At 47.4% G+C, this 20838-nt stretch overlaps 1 protein-coding gene across 2 annotated transcripts; it reads right to left on the bottom strand.

Annotated features, from left to right (window-relative positions):
- Positions 1-2582: 2582 nt before the first annotated feature.
- LOC142587753 (uncharacterized) lies at positions 2583-9349 on the bottom strand. 2 transcript variants are annotated; one of them, XM_075698976.1, is made up of 2 exons: positions 6995-9349; positions 2583-3044 (listed from the first exon to the last, which is right to left on the bottom strand). In XM_075698976.1, exon 1 carries the CDS (start codon positions 8834-8836, stop codon positions 7973-7975), a length of 864 nt encoding a protein of 287 aa, XP_075555091.1. In that variant the 5' UTR covers positions 8837-9349; the 3' UTR covers positions 2583-3044; positions 6995-7972. The 2 variants fall into 2 exon arrangements, with proteins under 2 accessions (XP_075555091.1, XP_075555092.1); XM_075698977.1 differs by lacking the exon at positions 2583-3044 and adding an exon at positions 3092-4652.
- Positions 9350-20838: the final 11489 nt, after the last annotated feature.

Genomic DNA, 20838 nt, shown 5'->3' with positions numbered 1-20838 from the left:
GGAGGGAAGAGATAGCAGCGACTGACTGATGCCGCTGACGGCGATAGTGAGTCAACCCCAGCTATCCGCCACACAAGAACAGGGGGGGGGGGGACCCTTTCCTCCTCTTTCTGCATGGCGGCGACGGTGTTCTATGCAGTCACGTTATCTTGACTCTCTAGCGGCGTCAGCGGCATCCAGCGGTATCAGTCGGTCGCTGCTAGCGCTGGGGGGATGAAAGGGGGGCGGAGCTGGTTACGAGGCCGACGACGACGCCGACGACGACGCCGACGACGACGCGAAACCCAGGAACGGACGCCAAAGAGCTGCGCTCTAAAAAAGGCAATTGGAAGCGCGTAGTTAATTTGTGCATTGTGACGCTAAAATGAAATCAATTGGTGACCGCACAAATGGACAATGTTCAGATTCCTGATGGGCAGCTCTACACGAGCCAGCCAGACATTCACGCTTCTCAGACCAGTCACATTGCCGAGTTGCAACTGTCAGTCTAAGGCGCACGCCTGGCTCTTTCCCAGTTTTGCGAGGACTCCCTGTCAATTATTGCCCTCATCGGCATAAAGGGCTCCCTTCGCGCTCATTGGCAGGGCTACTTACCTGTGTGAGCGAAACACAATGTAGAATGTATGTAAACATTGCCTATTGGAGCCCTTGTCAATCTCTGATGATGGCAGCCGTGCACCTCGGACACCTCGGACACCTCAGTTGTGGTGCCTGTGAAAAACTGGCACTTTTTCCTGAAGGCTGGAACATTGAAAGCGATGGGAAGTTCTTGTGCTATGCTCAAGCTCCTCAAACGCGGCTATAATAATACATGGGGGCAAAATGTTGGCGCGACGCAGTACGCCAAGCAGGTGCTTCAGCACTTGAGAAACAGTGCCTTGACAGCTACCAGGGGTTTCACAACAACCAGCACATCTCTAGCAGTAGTACAGGTGAACAGTAAGGAATGTGCCCCGTAACACGAATGTGTGCCCTTTGCGTCAGCATCTTTGTTCCGACCTCCAACCAGCAATCACCAGCTGTAAAAATGGGTGATAGGGTCAAAGAAAGCTATTTGCTTTAAAAAAAAATGGCACGCATACGCATGTCTAGCATGAAAATATGCCTTTACGTGCACACATTTTTGTAGTGTACAATGTCATTTAAGCCAGTATTGTAGGGACTACTGCAATCTGGTCACTTAATGAACGCATTTACACTATTTTTTTGAAATTCTCACCCTCACTGGACACTTCGTGCACACAGCATTGTTTACCTACTCGGAGGTGGTGACCCGGGGACACGTTTTTGTCAAAAGACTACACATGAAGTGAAAATTAGGTCTTTTCTCCTTTGAATATCCCATTCTGATTAAGGTGCTCAGACTAGACATGTTGCAAAATTACGCGAACCAGCCAGACGAGGTTAATGGTGTTGATTCAAACGAGCAACAGATCAAGGGTAATCTCAATGTTGGTAGTGGTAGGCCTTAGACACTGGGCACGAAGTCTTACCGTGGTGCCACCTGTTGTTAGCACCAGTGACACGTAGATTTAAACCACATGCCATAGCATCGATACTTTAGCCCGGCCACATGCTTTGTTCTGCATCCTATGGGCATGCAACTTTGCCCATATTCAGCAATTCTCTAGCAGGAACGATTTTCATTTTCAATTTGAGCATTTGTGTATGTCATGGAAAAAAAATTTTCTGTTCTTCCAAACGCATTTCCCACACTTTTCATGCAACCTGTGTGGGATCTATTTCAAAGAATTAGCAAGGTGTACTGGGATAAGAAAAGAGCAGATTGGGTGAGGGAACAAACGCAAGTTAATGACATCTTAGTTGAAATCAAGAAAAAGAAATGGGCATGGGCAGGACATGTAATGAGGAGGGAAAATAACCAATGGTAATTAAGGGTTACGGACTGGATTCCAAGGGAAGGGAAGCGTAGCAGGGGGCGGCAGAAAGTTAGGTGAGCGGATGAGATTAAGAAGTTTGCAGGGACAACATGGCCACAATTAGTACATGACCAGGGTAGTTGGAGAAGCATGGGAGAGGCCTTTGCCCTGCAGTGGGCGTAACCAGGCTGATGATAATGATGACTGTTTAGCTTCTACAGAAGCTGAATGGCAGTTGTGGCCAATCCTACATAGGCCAGACCAAGCCTAGCCATAATAATTGGGGAGCATGCCAACAATGTAAAACAGAAGTGTGGCAGCAATCTGGCCTAGCATTGCCAGTCATGTGGGCGCAGTTCCAAAATTCAAGGAAGTGACAGACATAACGAGGCGCAACCAGTGCCCACGCATTGTTTGGAAAAGTATTCAAACAGAAATTTCTTGTTAGAATGTGCGCTGAGAGCCCAATTTCCTTGTGTCACTATCATATCTGCTTCTTTACTCAGTTACAATGATAAAATGACAATAGTTGGACAACTGTGCCCCTTTCATGGAAGTGCAATGGCCAGTGGTGCTTGTACCTAAATATAGCAACAGTTTGTTTCTGCAGTGGCACTGATCGTGCAACTTGACTGGAAAAGTGCACACATTGGTGTTTATTAATGGGAGAGGCTTATCATTTAAAGAAATGTGACACCAAGATAAAAGTTGCATATATTTTACTGCCCAGTTATGGCAAAATATATTCCCCGTGAAGACTATTATCAGAATCACAAGGATGGAACTTTCCTCGATGCTAGCTTCTGGGCTAGCCATACAAGCCACATCTACTCACAAATTTACACTTCGTGTCCAGTTTTCAAGCGGCAGTTCTAACAAGAGCTTGAAGAAACCTCATGAGCTTCTACAATGTGGCCATCTTTTGCTCCGCATGTCAGTTCCCAGCATTGCATAGGTGTGACAGGAATGCCAAGAAAAACGCCGCACACTTTCCTACTTGTTCCTTCTGGACACTTCGTTACCTCGAGTACAAAGATGAACACCAAGTTACAATTTCAAACAACTTTGATCCTTAGTTGCTTCACGTGACCATTGCTGATGTCATCATTTATTGGTACAGTCTGTCATTTGGCTGTGGAGCTGAAGCTGATCCTTGCCCTGTACCTGCACATATGAACAAAGTTGAAGAATAGTAGGGTGAGGAATAAGCATGTCGAGATATCCGTGCACACACATGCTAAAAAAGATACTCATTCTAAATAATAAAGGGACACTGAAACACTTTTCAAACACTGTAAGACAGCATTCTCAATCTGCAGACAACACTGCTGTCGAAATTCAAGCCCAATATTACTCTGCTGCAGACAAACGAGAACCAATAATCTAGCAATAGTACAAGCAGACTGCTCTCTCCTGAACGTTTCAGGGCTCCTGCTTTTTCTGACACCCTATGTGGTGCCAACGATGGCATTCTACATAAAGTGCAACGGCCCGTGGACACAGGCCATTGGGCAATAACTTACGACCATGAATCCAGATTTAGAAAACAAAAAAGTGGCAAGATCTTGATGAGGGCTAGTTGGTTCATACTTGGAACTGAGGTTAAACAGCGCGAAAAAGACGAGGACACAAGGAAACTCAGTTCTAAGTATGAACCAACCAGCGCTTGTCTGTGGTATTTGTTTCCTTGTGTCCTCGTCGTTTTCGCGCTGTTTAACCTCAGTTCTAGAAAAGTGGTGGCTGTGAAGGCATTCCTCCCACACAGTCACCATTCCTCTCGCGGCTTACAACTTTACAAAGGTTAGTAAACATACACTTTAGAACACTCCTTTTCTTATTGAAACATTCCTTTGTCATAGCCTGTTAAGCATAAATTTTAGCTTCTCTAAGATTAAGCTGTACCTCTTGAGCAAAACAAGCTATGTAATCTAGACATCTCGCTAGAAGCACCACAGGGGCTGCCGTCCATCTTCTTAATACTTTTCTCTCTTTCTCCTATCAAGTGACTAGCAGATTTTCTGGCATATTCATGCTTTATCTACATTATGCATCACTGTAAGCAAGAAAAATCTGGCTAGTGAAGGCACATTATCAGCCCTCTGCACGAGAGACAGTGGTATTAAACAAACACGGCTCCAGCATGCTGACAAACAAAGCTGCCTCCAGTGTGCCCAGCAAAGCACCATGAACTGCTTCGATTGCTTGCATGAAACAGCACGCTATTTTTGAGACCCCACGAGTTGACAGCTTTCTTGTTCCGAAAACGGGGCACACAGGCTTAGCACATACCAAGCAGGCCGTAGTTGTGGACAACTTAGACTGCCTATTTCATAAAACGAGGTTTAAAGGGACAGACAACCGCTCAGAACATGAATGAACCCTGCTGATGGAATGATTCCCTATCGTAGTGGCTAAAAAGAGGCATGTTTTTTCTCGTTACACATGGATTTATATTTTAAATTCATCACTAAAAGTTGCAAAAAATCACCTTTGGCGCCCCATGCGGCAAAAGTATGAAGCTGTGCAAGAGGTCCCCCCATGTGACATTCTACTAGTGTATGCAGTTCCTGGTCTTTGCATTAGTATTGAAACATAGTATACTTTTTATTATAATAAGTTTTTGCTCACTTACAACGTGCAGATAAGCCTTCCTTTGTAGTGAGCATAATAAAAGTGGCGCTGCCTTCGCCTTCGTTTTGGATGAGTTGGCTTGGCTTGTCTGCTGACCGAACAACGACAACGGGAGCCAGCCAGCCATGACATAGGCGTGTACTTGGGAAAAAAAATGGGGTACTAATATAAGAAATGTCTGTACAACAACTCAAACTTATTGCACCAGCTTTTTATTCTCAAAAGTGGTTGGAAAGGTCAAGATGTAGGTGGTTAACCACAGTTGCACTCACTCCTGCGAAAGCGGAACGATGGGCGGCTTTCACAATTTGCGAGGCAGGCTAATGACATCGCTCTCACTTCTCAGCATTGCTGGAGGACGGACTCTTACCTTATTTTAGATGCTGCTCGATAAAAAAAAATTCTGCTTACTAAACATTCACGTGCTTTTGGAAGTAACCGCTGCAGATGTGAACACTACCGAGGATGAGCTTTGTGTTGCGCCATAAAAAACTAAGTCCTTAAAAATTGGTCCCTTTAAGTGCCTGTTTTGGGCACCCTAAAACCCGCTTCTGGCTTCCTCAAAATCAGGTCTCCAGTCACGACATTTTCTACACATAACTTTCTTGCACTGAAACTATGCACAGATCCACTAAACACTTATACCAGTAAGTGTCAGAGGGCTCTAAGTTTGCTGCTAATTTACTAGAATACTTGTTTCTAAGAATCAGTTCCAGCTTTGCTACCCAGGAGGTGGTTGTCCACAACCATGACATCACAATACATTAGGTCTCTCCGTTTCTGCCATCGCTGTGGCTATCACAGGCGAGCACAGCCAGGAGAAATGTGCACTATACTGTTTACATTTTTATCAGCAAAATCACGGCTAGCCTTACAGCTACATGTCAGCAACTTTTGCCCTGTGTCGTGTTGAGATAACATGTACATTAAAGAACTCTGGGTGGTAAATGTTAACCCGGAGCTTTCCATACGGGAAGCTTCGTAATCAAATTGTGGTTTTAATATGCAAAACCCCAGAATTTAATTTTGTTTTTAAAGACAAGTGCAGCATTTCAAAGGCAACTTTGTTATTAGGTGCATCTGGCAAGTGTTTACAAATCTTCATACTTGCCGAGTGTCATGCTTTCAGGGGGGCATGAAATGTGCGGTAGAGTTTCTCAGAAATGCATTTCAGTACTCTTTTAAAGGAACCGACAACCAATATTCATTGTACCCATTTTTCTTAGTGCAAAGGAAAGCTCACCATTCAAGGTGTCTAATCATGAACAGGCAACGCTGAGAATGCCGTGGAACATATTTTATCGGAATTTTTCAGTCTGCTGTGACGACATAGTCATTCACTGGAAGCATGCTGAAAACATTGATACGTCAGCGCGACAGCAATTACAAGCTTGCGTTGGGGGGAGGCAAACATGTGCGGCCGTAGCTGTGAGAAGGTATTGTTTTGTTTACGAAGCCGATGTTCCTGCGATTCACATTTTCCAAAGTGTTAAATTATTTCCACAATAATGGCTACGTGTTTTTGTGGATTCCTGTCCAGCTGCTTCGGTCATTAACCAGTCAAGAGTGTTGTTTTAGCCGAGTCAATTTAAGTTCTCGAAAGTGATAGGGCGCTTTTACATTTGAAGGGCAGTTCAGCGTGTTGCTGTAGCCACGAGTATGCTTATATTGTAGTGCTGGCACCCGTTTACAGCATAACTAGTTTGCGACATTTCGTATCTCACAGGGAGACCACACAACTTTGGGTACTTATTTGCAAGCTCATGTGCGTATGACGGCATATGCGCCGCCATGTATTGTGGGACACTTGTGCCCTTCGTTAGCATGGGCTTTCTTCATAATGTTCACAGAATAGATCGCAAGTGTCTACTAATATAGGAACAGCAAACTTAAGCAATAAGTATGCTGTACTTCATAACAGCCTGCTTACATACGGTTGCCTCATATACTACAACCCGAGTGATTACGTGCAGCTGTACTTCGAGTCTCTGTGTGGAGTGCAGAATTAGCCGCACGGCGAACTAGCCCTGGCCGTGATTGGCTGACCCCGATTTCACTGGCAGGACGCACCGCTTCCTGGTTTCTGTGATTTTATTTGCCAAATTGAAATTATGATTCCTGCTTAAATTGTGAACAGTGTACTGGATCCTATCACTATGAACTGCGGCAATTTCTTTTCCATCATTGTCTCACAACACATTCTGGCCAGTTGCAAGTCCCTTTAAGGAATCCAGCACCCTCAGAAGCTTCTCTGTTGTGAAGACAGCTGCTTCAGTATTGAAGCAGCCGTCTGCTTCAATACTGAAGCAGCCGTCTGAAGCAATTCTGTAATAAAAGGTGGCAGGCCACCAACCGACTGTCTGAAACAGGCAAACAGTGATTTCACAGGGCCACCTTAGGCCCTCTGTCCAAAGAGGGGAGAAATTTGCAGTGTGTAACACAAGAAAAAAAAAAGCAAATTAGGTTTACAGATAGGCACTCACTTGACATGCTAAAGAAGGTACTTTATCAATGCCACTGTGAATTAGTAGTCAGGAGTGCAGTCTTGTATGCTTCATTTGAGGTGGTTAGTCGATCTGCAGCCAGAACGCTGAAGTCCTTTTATGAGACGAGGTGTGCTTTCTGCCATGAAAATCAATCATCGCCTGTTGTTATTAAAGGCTCCTATTGCTGTCTCTGTGATCTCATCCGTCGGCTGCAAAGCTCAGCTAGGAATAGCATGAAGAACATGTCGCTTTGGACATGCATGCATGAAAGCCATATGACCGAGCACTCCTGAAATTCTTCTCCGTGCCTGGATGGTAGTGGCAGTTTTCTTGAAGATACTTGGGTGTCCCAATCACGATGGATGAAGAAACACGGGTTGTCCTTGCCAATCTTTCTTAAAGTCGTTTGGCTCCTCATAAGAACGCAACAGTAATCTTGCCAGTTTGACATGCAAGAAGTTAATATCACTGTCAATTCATTGTGGCACACACCCTCTCAAATCACTTCATGACCATCCATCAGCTTTCTTTCTAGAAAGTTCATCCAAGTGTTCATGTAGAGCATGAAAAAGAGACAGAGTCGCCAGCCTGCAAGGGGTGCAGCACCGCATGCCATCTCGCATTTGAAAAATGCAATGCTGGTTTTGAGGGACATTATTACCGATACTCGCAACACAAAAGCCCACCTCCTCAGCCGCTTTCAGCACTTCCATTGTCATGGAAAAAAGTTCATTGCTTTTCAAGCATCTAGTAAAAAAATATCCGACATAGGAAGGCATTTAGAAACCTCTCGCAACAAAACATGGCAAATGACTTGGGGGGACTGTGGAGTGATTCTAAAGACCAGTCAACAGGGTCAAAAAGGTTGTCATGTGTGCGGCCAGCCCATCGATAATGTGGTGGATGAAGGTCTTGTTATGCACCAAGATCCTGAAATTAATCACGCAGGCTTTCGTTTGTCAGTGCCGTCTTTCATTAGTGAAGCGACTCCAACTTCACTCCCACAGTGGCCAACATGTCTGTACCATTGAGGGGGCTCGGCTCTTGCATGCTTACAGGCCTTGCTTGAGCAGGCCCTCCCAAAATAGCAAATTCGGCCTCTCCATGGAAGCTGTAGACTTGGTTCATAATAGACACGGCAGTCTCATCACCATGAGCAGCAGCGTCGAGCACCCTCATAAAACAGTCAATGTCTTTGTTATTTTCATAAAAGTGAGCTCGCTCTTCGGCTTCATCGAGTTTACACTGCACCGTTTGTAGTTCCCCTCTAAGAACGGCGATCGTTGCTTGAAGGCGGCGCGTTTGGCAAGTCTCATCCTTCACGGACGGTCTTTCGTCGCAGTTTTCCACCGCTGGTTCAGATTGACGAGGCGTGATGGCGCCTTCGTGACGGTCAAGCACTGTGTTGTTTTGACTGGCTATCCACTTGCCTGCTCCACGAGCGTGCTTAACGTTCTCCGTTCCTTTTGGTCGCGGCTGCCTCCTTCGAGCACGGGTGCCTCTGACGACGGCTTTCTTGCTCGTGCGGCTCACGACCTCCTCTACAGAGGGGGTCGTGGTGCAGCTTGGATGAGCGGGGAACACAGTTGGCACAGCGGTCGGCAGCAGCAGCCTGAGCTTGTTGGTCGCCCTGTAGTCTTGCTCCGTGAAATGTAGGGAGCACACCAGCGATTTGTCACTCGGTACCCACTTCGTGGTTTTCCCGCCGGGTCCTTCCCCGAAAATGTTTCGCAGCCACACTTGCCGGCGTTCCGCGTCGCACGGAAACTCGTGGTAGCCGAGGTTGCGGTCTTTCCTGAAGCTCGACTCGCACGTCGGGACAACACAGCTGCGCGGCATTGTGCTGCACGCACCTTTTAGTCGGCGCGCAACAGCGACGGCACACACGTCAAGAGTAATGGGCGAGATCTGTGTCCCCAGAAGCTGCGGCGACCAAATGCAAAGACCGCCTCAACGCTCTCGCCAATTTGCGCGTTTTCACAGTATCACGGCACTACCCCAAGCATCCTTCCAGGCTCGGAGTACAGAAGTACGTAGTACATCAGGGGCGCTAATCCACTGTGGATATCCGACCGAGGCTATGATCCAATCACACATGGCCGGAGTTGCGCTCACCCGGCCGAGCGTCCGAGTGGGTTGGTTGCGTTCTAGTCATAGAATAAAAAAAACATTTTTCTTTCCTAATTGCGTTGACTGGTGAGTACACTTCAACGAAAACCTTGCTTTAACGGGGAAGTAATGTGTGACACTAAGTTCAGTGTTACCGCTTTAACTGGGGCCCTCACTGCGTTATAGACAACCCATATACAACGTTGCTCAATGGACAACTATTATCAGCGCCTCTTATAGACAAAAAATTTGGCTTGGCTCGCTTCGGCTTGTTAACGGCGCTTGAATCGTCAGCATGCCCGTGACGGCGGCACATGCGGGGGCAAATTTTCGAGATGTTTCTGTGTCGTGGTTAGTTTCTGTTTCGCTGCCGTTGTAATTTGGTTTGGCCGGTCTAGTAGTTCGTGTGAAAACGGTCTTCGCGTGTGATTGTAACGTTCTAGAGTTGTGGACACTGGAATGTGCTGTTGGTCGTGTGTGAAGTGACTTGTTTTTATGTTGGTGCGGTTCACGTGAATGCCTTTGCCGCTTTCGCAAGTAGAGTTTCCCAAGTATATCATTGTGTCGCAGCGTCCTCCGAAAAGGAGCAAGCATTATAACCTCGCGCAGGCGCCGTAAATCTCCAGGAGTGTTGGCCATTGCACTCTGGGAGCCTGCGCGGCCTATGAATGCATGTGTGCACCAGCTCTGGCAAATAAGTGGTGAAAGCTGTGCCGTGTTGTTTTAGTTTGGCACGCCTGTTTTGTTTACAAACTATATGTGCTGTTGTCACATGTAGAGTTACACTTTCTATACAAAGCTGCGTTGCACAGTCACGTACCAACTACTTCTAGAGGGGGAGGGGGATGGGGGCAAGCACACAGGGACCCATGGGGGCCCGAAAAATGATCTGAATTTGCATTTACCTCTTGCAACTATATAAGATCTCAAGGTGATACAGGGAAGAAATGCATTGAGTGCCCCACAGTGGTCATCCCGCCCAGTAGCAGCAGTACAGGGCACATGAAAAATGCACATTTGCTACAAAAAATGTGAATTCAACAAAGGAAAATGCATTTGCTGTTTAAGTCTACAGCATAAATGTATCGCTAGTTTAAGTGATAGTATTGTTGAGGTTATAAGCAACGACGTACAATCAACATAAATTACTTGCAATATCTTTTAAAAATGATTCGCCATCTCGGCACTGCGTCAGTAGATGCCCAGCAAATCTGTTGAAAACAACCACTGCAACTGCTGAGGGGGTATGCAATGCTTTGTTGCTTTATACCCCTCTCACCCCCCCCCCCCCCCCACTCATTTCCCCCTAGATTTGATATCTGTTAGGTTCAGAGTTCTTCCAGGGCAACGGGATAATTTTTTTTCACAAAGAACATTCATAAAGCTCCAGATAGCTTACATGCGTAATTTACTAAAGATGTCATATTTAGTCCCCTATCTTTGAAGTTTACCTTCGTATTGCCCATATCGTGCCCTTTATTTTTGCCAAATGTAAACAAAATATCTTCTTTAGTTTACCGAGGACATCGCTGAAACTAAGACGGAAAGTGTTATAATGCCTGAAAATGGAAAGAAAAACGATGGCTCAGCAATTATTTGCAGCACTTCTAACCGGACCAGAAACGTAAGAATTTTGTCACACGTTGCAGTTACCATGTCCCCACTCCCCTTTCCACAAACATAGACATGTTGTAAACTACAGCTATGCCTGGTGTTTGGATCCGACTTGCTGGTACGATCTGTTGGGAACTCGGCGCTGACGCCCGTGGTTGTACCTGGGTCGCAAGCCCCAAGGGTAGCGTTGGCCTGGCGGCCTGGGGTACAACTGGAAGCATCCGAAGGTCCCGGCAAAGCATGAGTCGACTGGTAACAACGAAACAACTTGTTTATTTTAACATCGCAAAGAGTTGGTGGTCAGGTTTGACCGAAGTAGAGAGACGGGAGAGCACTTCACTCAACAGAAGAAATCGGAGCCCTCCTTTTGGCGTCCGGGGGCAGCTGTTTTTATACTCTCGCAGTTGAGGGCAAGAAGGAACCCCTCAAAAGACGAGCACGTGAATGTACAATGGGCTAATGGTGACGCACACTGTCGTGGCGCTGCGCACGATCTCGTAGCACTCTGTCGTGGCGCTGCCGGTCGGACACAATGACTGTAATGAGAGGCTGGTCCCTGCTTTGGCATCGCCTGTTTCGGGCACAATGACTGGAACGAGATCCCTGCTTTGGCATCGCCTGTTTCGGGCCCAATAACTGGAATGAGATCCCTGCTTTGGCATCGCCTGTTTCGGGCACAATGACTGGAATGCGAGGAGGATCCCTAGGCGGTCGCATCGCCGCAGACGCGCCTGGAAACACCTGGCGATGAGTGTTGCGGCGACGACGATCGGGCCAAAATGTCTGCCGCCCGCCGCAGTCGCGCCGGCAAAACCACGTGTCGCAGGCGAAACGCAACAGACCGCCCCGCCGGGGGAAGGAGATCCCGATGGACAGGGGACTGCATCCGCTGTCCGGAGGGATGTCGCTCGATGATGCTCATAACCGAAGTCGGGCGTCCCTCGACGTTTCTTGAGCGCAGCGCACAGAGAAGGCCTCGTTCTCTCGTTCAGGTTCGCACGGGACACTGCAAAGTGACTTCGGGAGAGTTCACATTTTTGTTCTCGTTCCCGGCAAGCGTTAGAACTACGCTGAAAACTCAACCGCTCAGTCAGCAAGCACGGCACAACCCTCACTAAGCCCTGCCAGGCTCTTTCCCCTTTTTATACCACTGCCTAGTTCCTTACAGTAGTCTAGCATCACTCAGAACGCGTCCACAAATTGAAAAATTGCACTAGAAAGCATATCATCACTTTGAAACACTAAACAAAAGCAATATGTTAAAAAAAAATCCTGCCTCAGGAAGAAAAACATCAGTAACAAACAATTTTGAGGCTGATTCCTACGTTAGGGGCTTCGACTTAAGCCATCGGCGTTACCGTTGAGACTCCCCTTTTTGTAACGCACCTCAAAGGAATATTGTTGTAAAGCGAGGCTCCAGCGCAGGAGGCGGCCATTTTTGGGAGAGATGGTCTGCAGCCATTGGAGAGGGCAGTGATCCGTCTCAATGATAAACCTCGAGCCGGCTAGATAGCATGACAATTTCTGAACGGCCCACACGAGACATGCACACTCTTTCTCGGTGGCGCTATACGCCTGCTCACGACTGGTCCGCTTACGACTAGCATACAGGACGGGGTGTTCTACTTCTCCATTTTCCCGTTGGCACAGTACAACGCCCATGCCTCGCTCACTAGCATCGCACTGAACAATGAACCCTTTTGTATAGACTGGCGATCGTAGCACAGGCTGGCTTGTTAGGGCACTCTTTAGGGCGCTAAAAGCTCTTTCCTTGGTCTCGTCCCAGACGACTGTTTGAGGCTCTGTCTTTCTTAGAGCATCCGTCAGGGGAGCCGCGATATCAGAGTACCTAGGGATGTACCTCTGATAGTAGCCGGCGACACCCAAGAACGACCGAATATCGGTCTTGGTGCGCGGTTGCGGAAAGTCTCGCACAGCGGCCACTTTTATTTCAGAGGGGCGGCGACGACCCTGACCAATCATGTGACCGAGGTAGACAACCTCGGCCTGTGCTAACTGGCACTTAGGAGCCTTGACTGTCAAGCCCGCTTCGCGCAGGCGGGTTAGCACTGCCCGCAAGTGTGTCATATGCTCAGACCAGGATGCGGAGAATATCGCTACGTCGTCTAGATACGGTAAAGCGAATTCTTGCTGTCCCCGCAACACTTTATCCATGAGGCTTGAAAAACAGTATGGCGCGTTCTTCAAACCAAAACTCAACACTTTAGGACGGAATGTTCCCATTGGTGAAATGAACGCCGCATACCTACTAGCCTCTTCTGTAAGTGGAACCTGCCAATAACCCCTGACAAGATCTAGGGTGGAAATAAACTGAGCGCTACTAACTTTCTCAAGGCGCTCCTCGATGTTAGGGATCGGATAAATTTGATCCTTAGTGATGGAATTAAGCCTGCGGTAGTCGACGCAAGGACGAGGTTCCTTGCCCGGTACCTCAACTAAAATCAAAGGGGAGGTATAATCACTCTCACCTGCCTCAATAACACCGAGCTGTAGCATTTTCTTTACCTCAGCCTCCATAATATCGCTCTGGCGGGGTGACACCCGATACGCCTTGGATCGTACTGGCTCTGTGGAGGTAAGTTCTATATCATGAGTAAGTACAGAAGTCCTACCAGGCCTCTCAGAGAACAGACCCTGAAACTCTTGTAATAGCTGGTGTAGTTCGGTTTTCTGCTCGGGCGACAGCGGTGCTTTACTGATAAGGTCACTAATGACTTGACCGGTGTCTTCCCTGTTCGTCACTGAGCCTAGTCCCGGAAGCTCGACTGGAAGCTCTTCAGGAACGTTTATCATCATGCACACCACTGCTTCCCGTTGTCTATAAGGTTTGAGCAGATTACAGTGGTAAACTTGCTGTGCTTTCCGCTTTCCTGGCAGACTTACCACGTAGTTAACTTCCGACAGTTTCTGAACAATTCGTGCTGGGCCCTCCCACTGCACGTCTAGTTTGTTGTTTAGCGATGTGCGCAATATCATGACCTCATCGCCAACCTCAAAACGACGGGCCCTGGCTGTCCGATCATAATAAACCTTGGCCCTCTGCTGGGCCTTTGTCATTGCTTCACCTGACAACTCCTGTGCCCTTCTTAAGCGTTCGAGGAGCTTAAGCACGTACTCCACCACGACTGGGTCGTCGCCCCTACCTTCCCACGATTCTCGAAGCATGCGAAGCGGAGATCGAAGCGAGCGACCGTACACCAGTTCAGCTGGCGAAAACCCCGTAGCCGCATGCGGCGCGGTCCTTAAAGCAAACATCACCCCAGGCAGACACAGCTCCCAGTCAGTTCGATGTTCAAAACACAACGCTCTCAACACGCGCTTCATGACGGAGTGGAGCTTCTCAACGGAATTCGACTGTGGGTGGTACACTGAGCTGTGTAGCAGCTTTACCCCACACCTTTCGAGAAAAGTTGTCGTCAAAGCGCTAGTAAACACTGTGCCCTGATCTGATTGGATTTCCGCAGGAAAACCAACTCGCGCAAATATGGACAGTAGTGCATTAACTATCCCAACTGAGCTGAGTTCTTTAAGCGGCACTGCTTCAGGGAACTTTGTCGCTGGGCAGATCACAGTCAAAATGTGTCTGTACCCCGTGGCTGTTACCGGCAGAGGTCCCACTGTATCAATAACGAGCCGTCTAAAAGGCTCCGTAATGATAGGTACCAATTTCAACGGCGCCCTCGATTTGTCCCCTGGTTTGCCCACCCGCTGACAAGTGTCACATGTCCTCACGAAATGATCTGCGTCCCGAAAACACCCTGGCCAATAGTACTCTTGCAAGAGACGGTCCTTAGTTTTCTTAACTCCTAGGTGTCCGGACCACGAACCCCCATGTGACAAGCGCAACAGATCCTGACGATAGCATTGAGGCACGACCAGCTGATCGAACTCCACTCCTCTGCGGTCTAGATACTTCCGGTACAGGACTCCACCCCTTTCCACAAAACGAGCAGTTTTCCTGGCGATACCTTCTTTGACATTGCAGCGCACGTTTTCCAGGCTGCCATCCTTTTTTTGCTCGGCTATCAAAGCCGACCGGCTGACTTTTAGCAACCTATCAAGTCCGTCTGACGTAGGCGCGATGAGCAAATCAGTAGATAGCTCTTCTAACTTTCCCGTGTCGGGCATTTCCTCTCCAGTATCTGGCGCCTTTAACGTTACAGACTCAAGTCTATTCAGTTCGGGCGTGCTCTGAATATCAGCTTGCTGCGCCTCTGACCCTTTTTCGTTGTTTGATAACGTCGGCCCCGCAACTACCGCCTTTGCAGCGAGCTCCCGAACCTTCGACCTGGTTAAGGCCTGAACACTAGCTTCACCAAACAAAAGCCCCTTCTCGCGCAGGAGGTGATCGGACCTGTTTGAAAATAGGTACGGGTACTGGGGTGGCAGCATAGATGACACTGCCGCCTCTGTCTCAAGCGCTCCGAAAGGTCCTTCAATAAGCACCTTTGCTACTGGCAGACACACGCTATGAGCTTCCACGGCTTGCTTGATCCACGCGCACTCGCCCGTGAACATATGGGGTTCTACGTAAGACGGGTGAACTACATCCATCGTAGCTGCGGAATCGCGAAGCACTCGGCACTCTTTCCCGTTCACGAGGAGGTCTCGCATGTAAGGCTCGAGAAGCTTCATGTTCTCGTCAGTGCTGCCTATTGAAAAAAACACAACTTTTGGTGTTGTTTCCGGACACTGCGCCGAAAAGTGACCCGGCTTCTGGCACGTATAACACAAGCGCGCTCGCCTCATCTCGAACCGCTTTATGCGTTTGGCTGCCGCCGTCTCTTTACGTTTGGTCGGACTGCTTTCGCTCGCATCCGCACTACGCGTGTCCCCCTTTAATCTCATGGGCGTGAACTTCGGCCTCTCAAACTTCGAGCCAAATTCACCCTTTTGACCGTCCTTAGCTCCGCGAGCTCGACGCGTCACAAACTCCTCGGCTAGCTCAGCGGCTTTAGCCACCGTACAAACGTCTGGCCTATCCAAGACCCAGTATCGCACGTTCTCCGGTAACCGACTATAAAACTGTTCTAGCCCGAAACACTGCAGAACTTTATCGTGGTCACCAAACGCTTTCTCTTCTTTGAGCCACTCCTGCATGTTCGACATAAGCCTATACGCAAACTCTGTATATGACTCACTTTTGCCTTTCTCATTTTCCCGAAACTTCCGACGGAACGCCTCCGCAGACAGCCGGTACTTTTTTAGCAGACTCGATTTTACTTTGTCGAAATCCTCTGCTTCCTCTCTATCCAAGCGAGCGACTACGTCGGCCGCCTCGCCGGGTAACAAAGTGAGCAAGCGCTGTGGCCACGTTTCTCGAGAGAACCCCTGCTTCTCGCACGTTCGCTCAAAGTTAACCAGGAACAAACCAATGTCCTCTCCAAGCTTAAACGGCCGCATCAGGTCCGTCATTTTGAACAATACGCGTTCTCCTGCACCGTGTGCCTGACTTCCATTACGAGCGCGTTCCATCTCTACCTCGAGACGCTTCATTTCCAAAGCGTGTTCGCGCTCTTCTTTTTTCTCTTGTTGCTCTCGCTTTTTCTGTTCTTTACGTTCACGCTCTTCTTTTTCTGTCTCCCTCTCTTCAATAGTCTCAAGGCATTCCGACAGCTCGTCATCCTCAGCCTCTAACTCAAGAATAGCCTTTAGCAGTTCAGGTTTTCTTAGTTTGTCTGAGACATCCAGACCCAACTCTCTTGCAAGCTCCAACAATTTCGGTTTGCGCAACGACTTCAAATCCATGGCTGCTCTGAATGCTGCTTTCTCTACTGCTTACTATTGTCTTGCCGCAAACTAACCCGGCAGCAACGACAACCACAATTACCAGCTCTGTTTCTGACACTAACAAAAAGCCTGGCAAAGCTCAGAAGAAGAAAGTCCCGCACTCACCAAACCTCGCAGGCAGGAATTCCGCGCAGTCGTTCCGCTGCAGGCAACCAGTCGTCACACAGGGCTCGTTGCACTGCTCCCGGATCGTCGTTGAGCTGCTCAGCATACAGTCAACTGCATCTCTTTGCTGCTGGCCTCCGTTGTCGCGATCTCACCGCTGGCAGACTGTTGTTTGAAGTCGTAGGCGATCTCACCGCTGGCAACCAGATGTTTGGATCCGACTTGCTGGTACGATCTGTTGGGAACTCGGCGCTGACGCCCGTGGTTGTACCTGGGTCGCAAGCCCCAAGGGTAGCGTTGGCCTGGCGGCCTGGGGTACAACTGGAAGCATCCGAAGGTCCCGGCAAAGCATGAGTCGACTGGTAACAACGAAACAACTTGTTTATTTTAACATCGCAAAGAGTTGGTGGTCAGGTTTGACCGAAGTAGAGAGACGGGAGAGCACTTCACTCAACAGAAGAAATCGGAGCCCTCCTTTTGGCGTCCGGGGGCAGCTGTTTTTATACTCTCGCAGTTGAGGGCAAGAAGGAACCCCTCAAAAGACGAGCACGTGAATGTACAATGGGCTAATGGTGACGCACACTGTCGTGGCGCTGCGCACGATCTCGTAGCACTCTGTCGTGGCGCTGCCGGTCGGACACAATGACTGTAATGAGAGGCTGGTCCCTGCTTTGGCATCGCCTGTTTCGGGCACAATGACTGGAACGAGATCCCTGCTTTGGCATCGCCTGTTTCGGGCCCAATAACTGGAATGAGATCCCTGCTTTGGCATCGCCTGTTTCGGGCACAATGACTGGAATGCGAGGAGGATCCCTAGGCGGTCGCATCGCCGCAGACGCGCCTGGAAACACCTGGCGATGAGTGTTGCGGCGACGACGATCGGGCCAAAATGTCTGCCGCCCGCCGCAGTCGCGCCGGCAAAACCACGTGTCGCAGGCGAAACGCAACACTGGACACTGGGAAGTATGGCTGGTAGTAGCAATATCACATGCTCTAACAGTTGAATAAGAAATTTTTTACAAAGGCGCGTTTGAACCAACCATATTTAGCTTCACACATACAGTTTCCATAGTGTACTAACAATTTTCGCTAAATTTGGTCTTGGCGGCTTTTATAGTTCTGCCACGGCAGTGGACTTGATTGTACCCCGCTCAAACACACCCAAACACTCTGGAATGCTTGCATACATAATTTATTGTGAAAGCCCTAATTACCCATCTGTTTTTAACTTCACCTCCACATCACCCATTCATTAACTTGTCCTTACAGTCACCAAATATAATAAAACTGCCTCCTGTAGTGCAGTGAGGACACCAGGCGAAACTAATACATCACGCCTGAAAAAGTAAAAAGGAAAAAGATGAGGGCTCAATAATTATTCGTAAGACTTCTAAATAATCCAAAAAACATTTAAAACTATGTGTCACATTGCACTTAATATGCTGCCTATTCCTTCAAAGTATAAAATATCTGAAACGCAGAGTTGTCTTGGGACACTTGGAAACCTAGCTAATGACAGTACTTAGCATGATACTTTCAAACACTTGCTTACAACTTTTTAACACTGTATTTGTTTAACAGATATTTACCATCGCACATAAACTTGGCATATTGTTCCCCTTATGTTCGCAAAATTTGACCTCAGTTGTCGCTGTACGCCAGTGCAGCCGTCTAAGTTTTACAGCACTTCCAAGACAAACCAATAACACTATGGACCACTTGCATACGTATCCAACCGGAAAATGCGCATTTAACCCACCCTTTTGGGAACGTTGCCTGCACGTTGTCCATACCGTACCCCTAATTTTCCCTTAGATATAAACAAGATGCCTTGTTCAGCTCATCGAGGACACCGGAGAAACAAAGAATTTCGTAATATCCCCTTCAGTCACGGCATGTACCTTTGTGAGCGCGACTGAAGGCATGTACCATTGCTGTGTAGTGATTGCAAGGAGTAGGCAACAAACATTAAGCTTTGAGTAAATTGAAAATTCTGCTTTCTTAAGTATACCCATTTAACTTCTGAGTGAAATGTATTGCATCATATGACTGCTTTCATGACGGCACTCCGCCATCTTTGATGGGACGCTTGAAGTGGGGCGTTTCGGTATAGTGATTGCAAAAGATCATTTCTTCCCTTGTAATAGTTGGGCCCAATAGTTAACCTGTATATGGAATCGAAGCAGGTGATTCAATATTAATAGACTTATATGGGTTAGTTGGTTGCTGGGTTGATGGAACGTGGTTATACATAACGGCGCGTTTTTGAGGACAGGACACAGAAAGAATGCACACAGGATGGTTGAAGTTTGAGTTGAAGTTCAGCGACTGTCCTGTGTACAGTCTTTCTGTGTCCTGTCCTCAAGAACGTGTCGTTATAGCCATGATTCAATATATCTAATGGAGAAATGTAGCATGACTGACTGTACAATAGATGCATATTTAATTACTATGTAACTATGATGGGTCATTATAAAATGCAGAGTCATTCTCCCACCTTGGCTTGCTTTCTGTTGAGTCCAGCACCTTGGGATAAAATTATGTAAATTTCACAGATTTATCGGCAGTCAATCGTAATTCGTGCGTGACTGAAGGCATTTCAAGAAATTACAAGAAAAAAAAGAGGGTTTAGTAATTATCTGTGACACTTGCATTTAAAGCAGGAAAGTGGGAGTTTCACAATGCACTGCGCCTGAATTTTTCCTATTTTCACAGAATTTCATGTCTGTATCTCATGTGTCGTTTTAGGAGTCTAGGAGACACCTAGATTAGCGGCAGTATGACACCCTGGAATGCTTCAATGAGCAACTTTCTACAAAGGCTGTAATGAACCTACACAGAATAAACATATATCGCTCGTCACTTGGAACATTGTGTCATACGTCGAATAAACACCTTGCCCTGCATATTTTACCGAGGATACCGGGTGAAAACAACCAAATGTCATGCATAACGCATAAGAGTTGGGACAAAGCGACCAGTCAGTTACTGTTTTCAGAGTACATAAGCAACTTACACAGTACAAATTTTAGGTACAGATCACCAAAAGTGGCCCTCATTTTTTTCAAAATACCGAATATCTCCTATGTTTGCTTCTGCAGGGAAACAAGTAACAGTGGAGCTCTTATTTAGAAGAGCCTGAAAATGAAATCGTCAACCAGAAGTGACACACGTCTTTAGAGAAAGAAAAAAATTGAGTCAGTCTTCTATTGGTATTGAAATGACTCTGCGAGTTCGACCAAGTTAATTTTCACGAGCATATATACGATAAGTCATGATTACACAATGACATTCGACAGTTATGCCTGCAAGGGATTTGATTAGATTTCTGATGGTGATAAGAAACTGAGACTGCAGCGCTGCAACGGACAGAGATTAAGTAGTTCCAGCAGTTGACAATCGAACGATTTCAGGCCATATGCACACCAGTCGTTGGGGACGGCGATTACAATACTTTATCCGGACCTCCCCCTCACCCGCAGATTCAATGTAACAAGCAGATTGTGTTTTGGAATACGGATGTGGCGGTCTAATAAAACTGGGCATGATGCGAGTTGCTCAAGCTGATAGTTTATTAGGGTGGGAACTGCCCAGCGCCAGATCTTATTCGCAACGCGAGCGTGTATGGCGAATCCCAAGCATAGTCCGCTACAGGGCGTCCCGAGAAGGCACAAAAGACAATCGTTGTTGTCCAAGCAGGGATATTACTTATGTGGTCACTTACTAAGAAAGAAAATGTAGCTTCAGTTTTTTTTAATGGGCTTTCCAGTGTGCAGCCAGTTCCAGTGCCTGCTTTCGAAATTGGGGGGGGGGGGCAAAGGAAGGTGGGAGGCAAGTGCCCCCTTTGCCCCCCTGGTAGATACGCCTATGACATTGCATTCATTTGCTTGTCGCCTGTGCTCATCTTATAATTTTGCTGCAGCACTTTAGAGTGAAGTAACTTTTACTCCTGAGACGCAGTTGGACGCATCCTTATTGTTAGTTTAGATGCAAAACAGAGTGATTATATTTTGGAAGAAGAATGTTAAGCTTCGGTGCAACATCTCTAACATTATAAACCGTGCCCCTGTCATTTTGTCAGTCTTTTCTAATTGGTAATCATATGACTTTACAGTTTATCATCTGCAAAGTCAGAATTGTTGTTCGCTGAAGTAGTGTCGTCACATGCAGAATATAAAGGAAGCATGTGCATTCAACAACTT

Source organism: Dermacentor variabilis, chromosome 7, assembly GCF_050947875.1.
Source record: "Dermacentor variabilis isolate Ectoservices chromosome 7, ASM5094787v1, whole genome shotgun sequence".
Taxonomy (NCBI): Eukaryota; Metazoa; Arthropoda; class Arachnida; order Ixodida; family Ixodidae; genus Dermacentor; species Dermacentor variabilis.
This window is presented reverse-complemented; position numbering and strand designations above follow the sequence as displayed.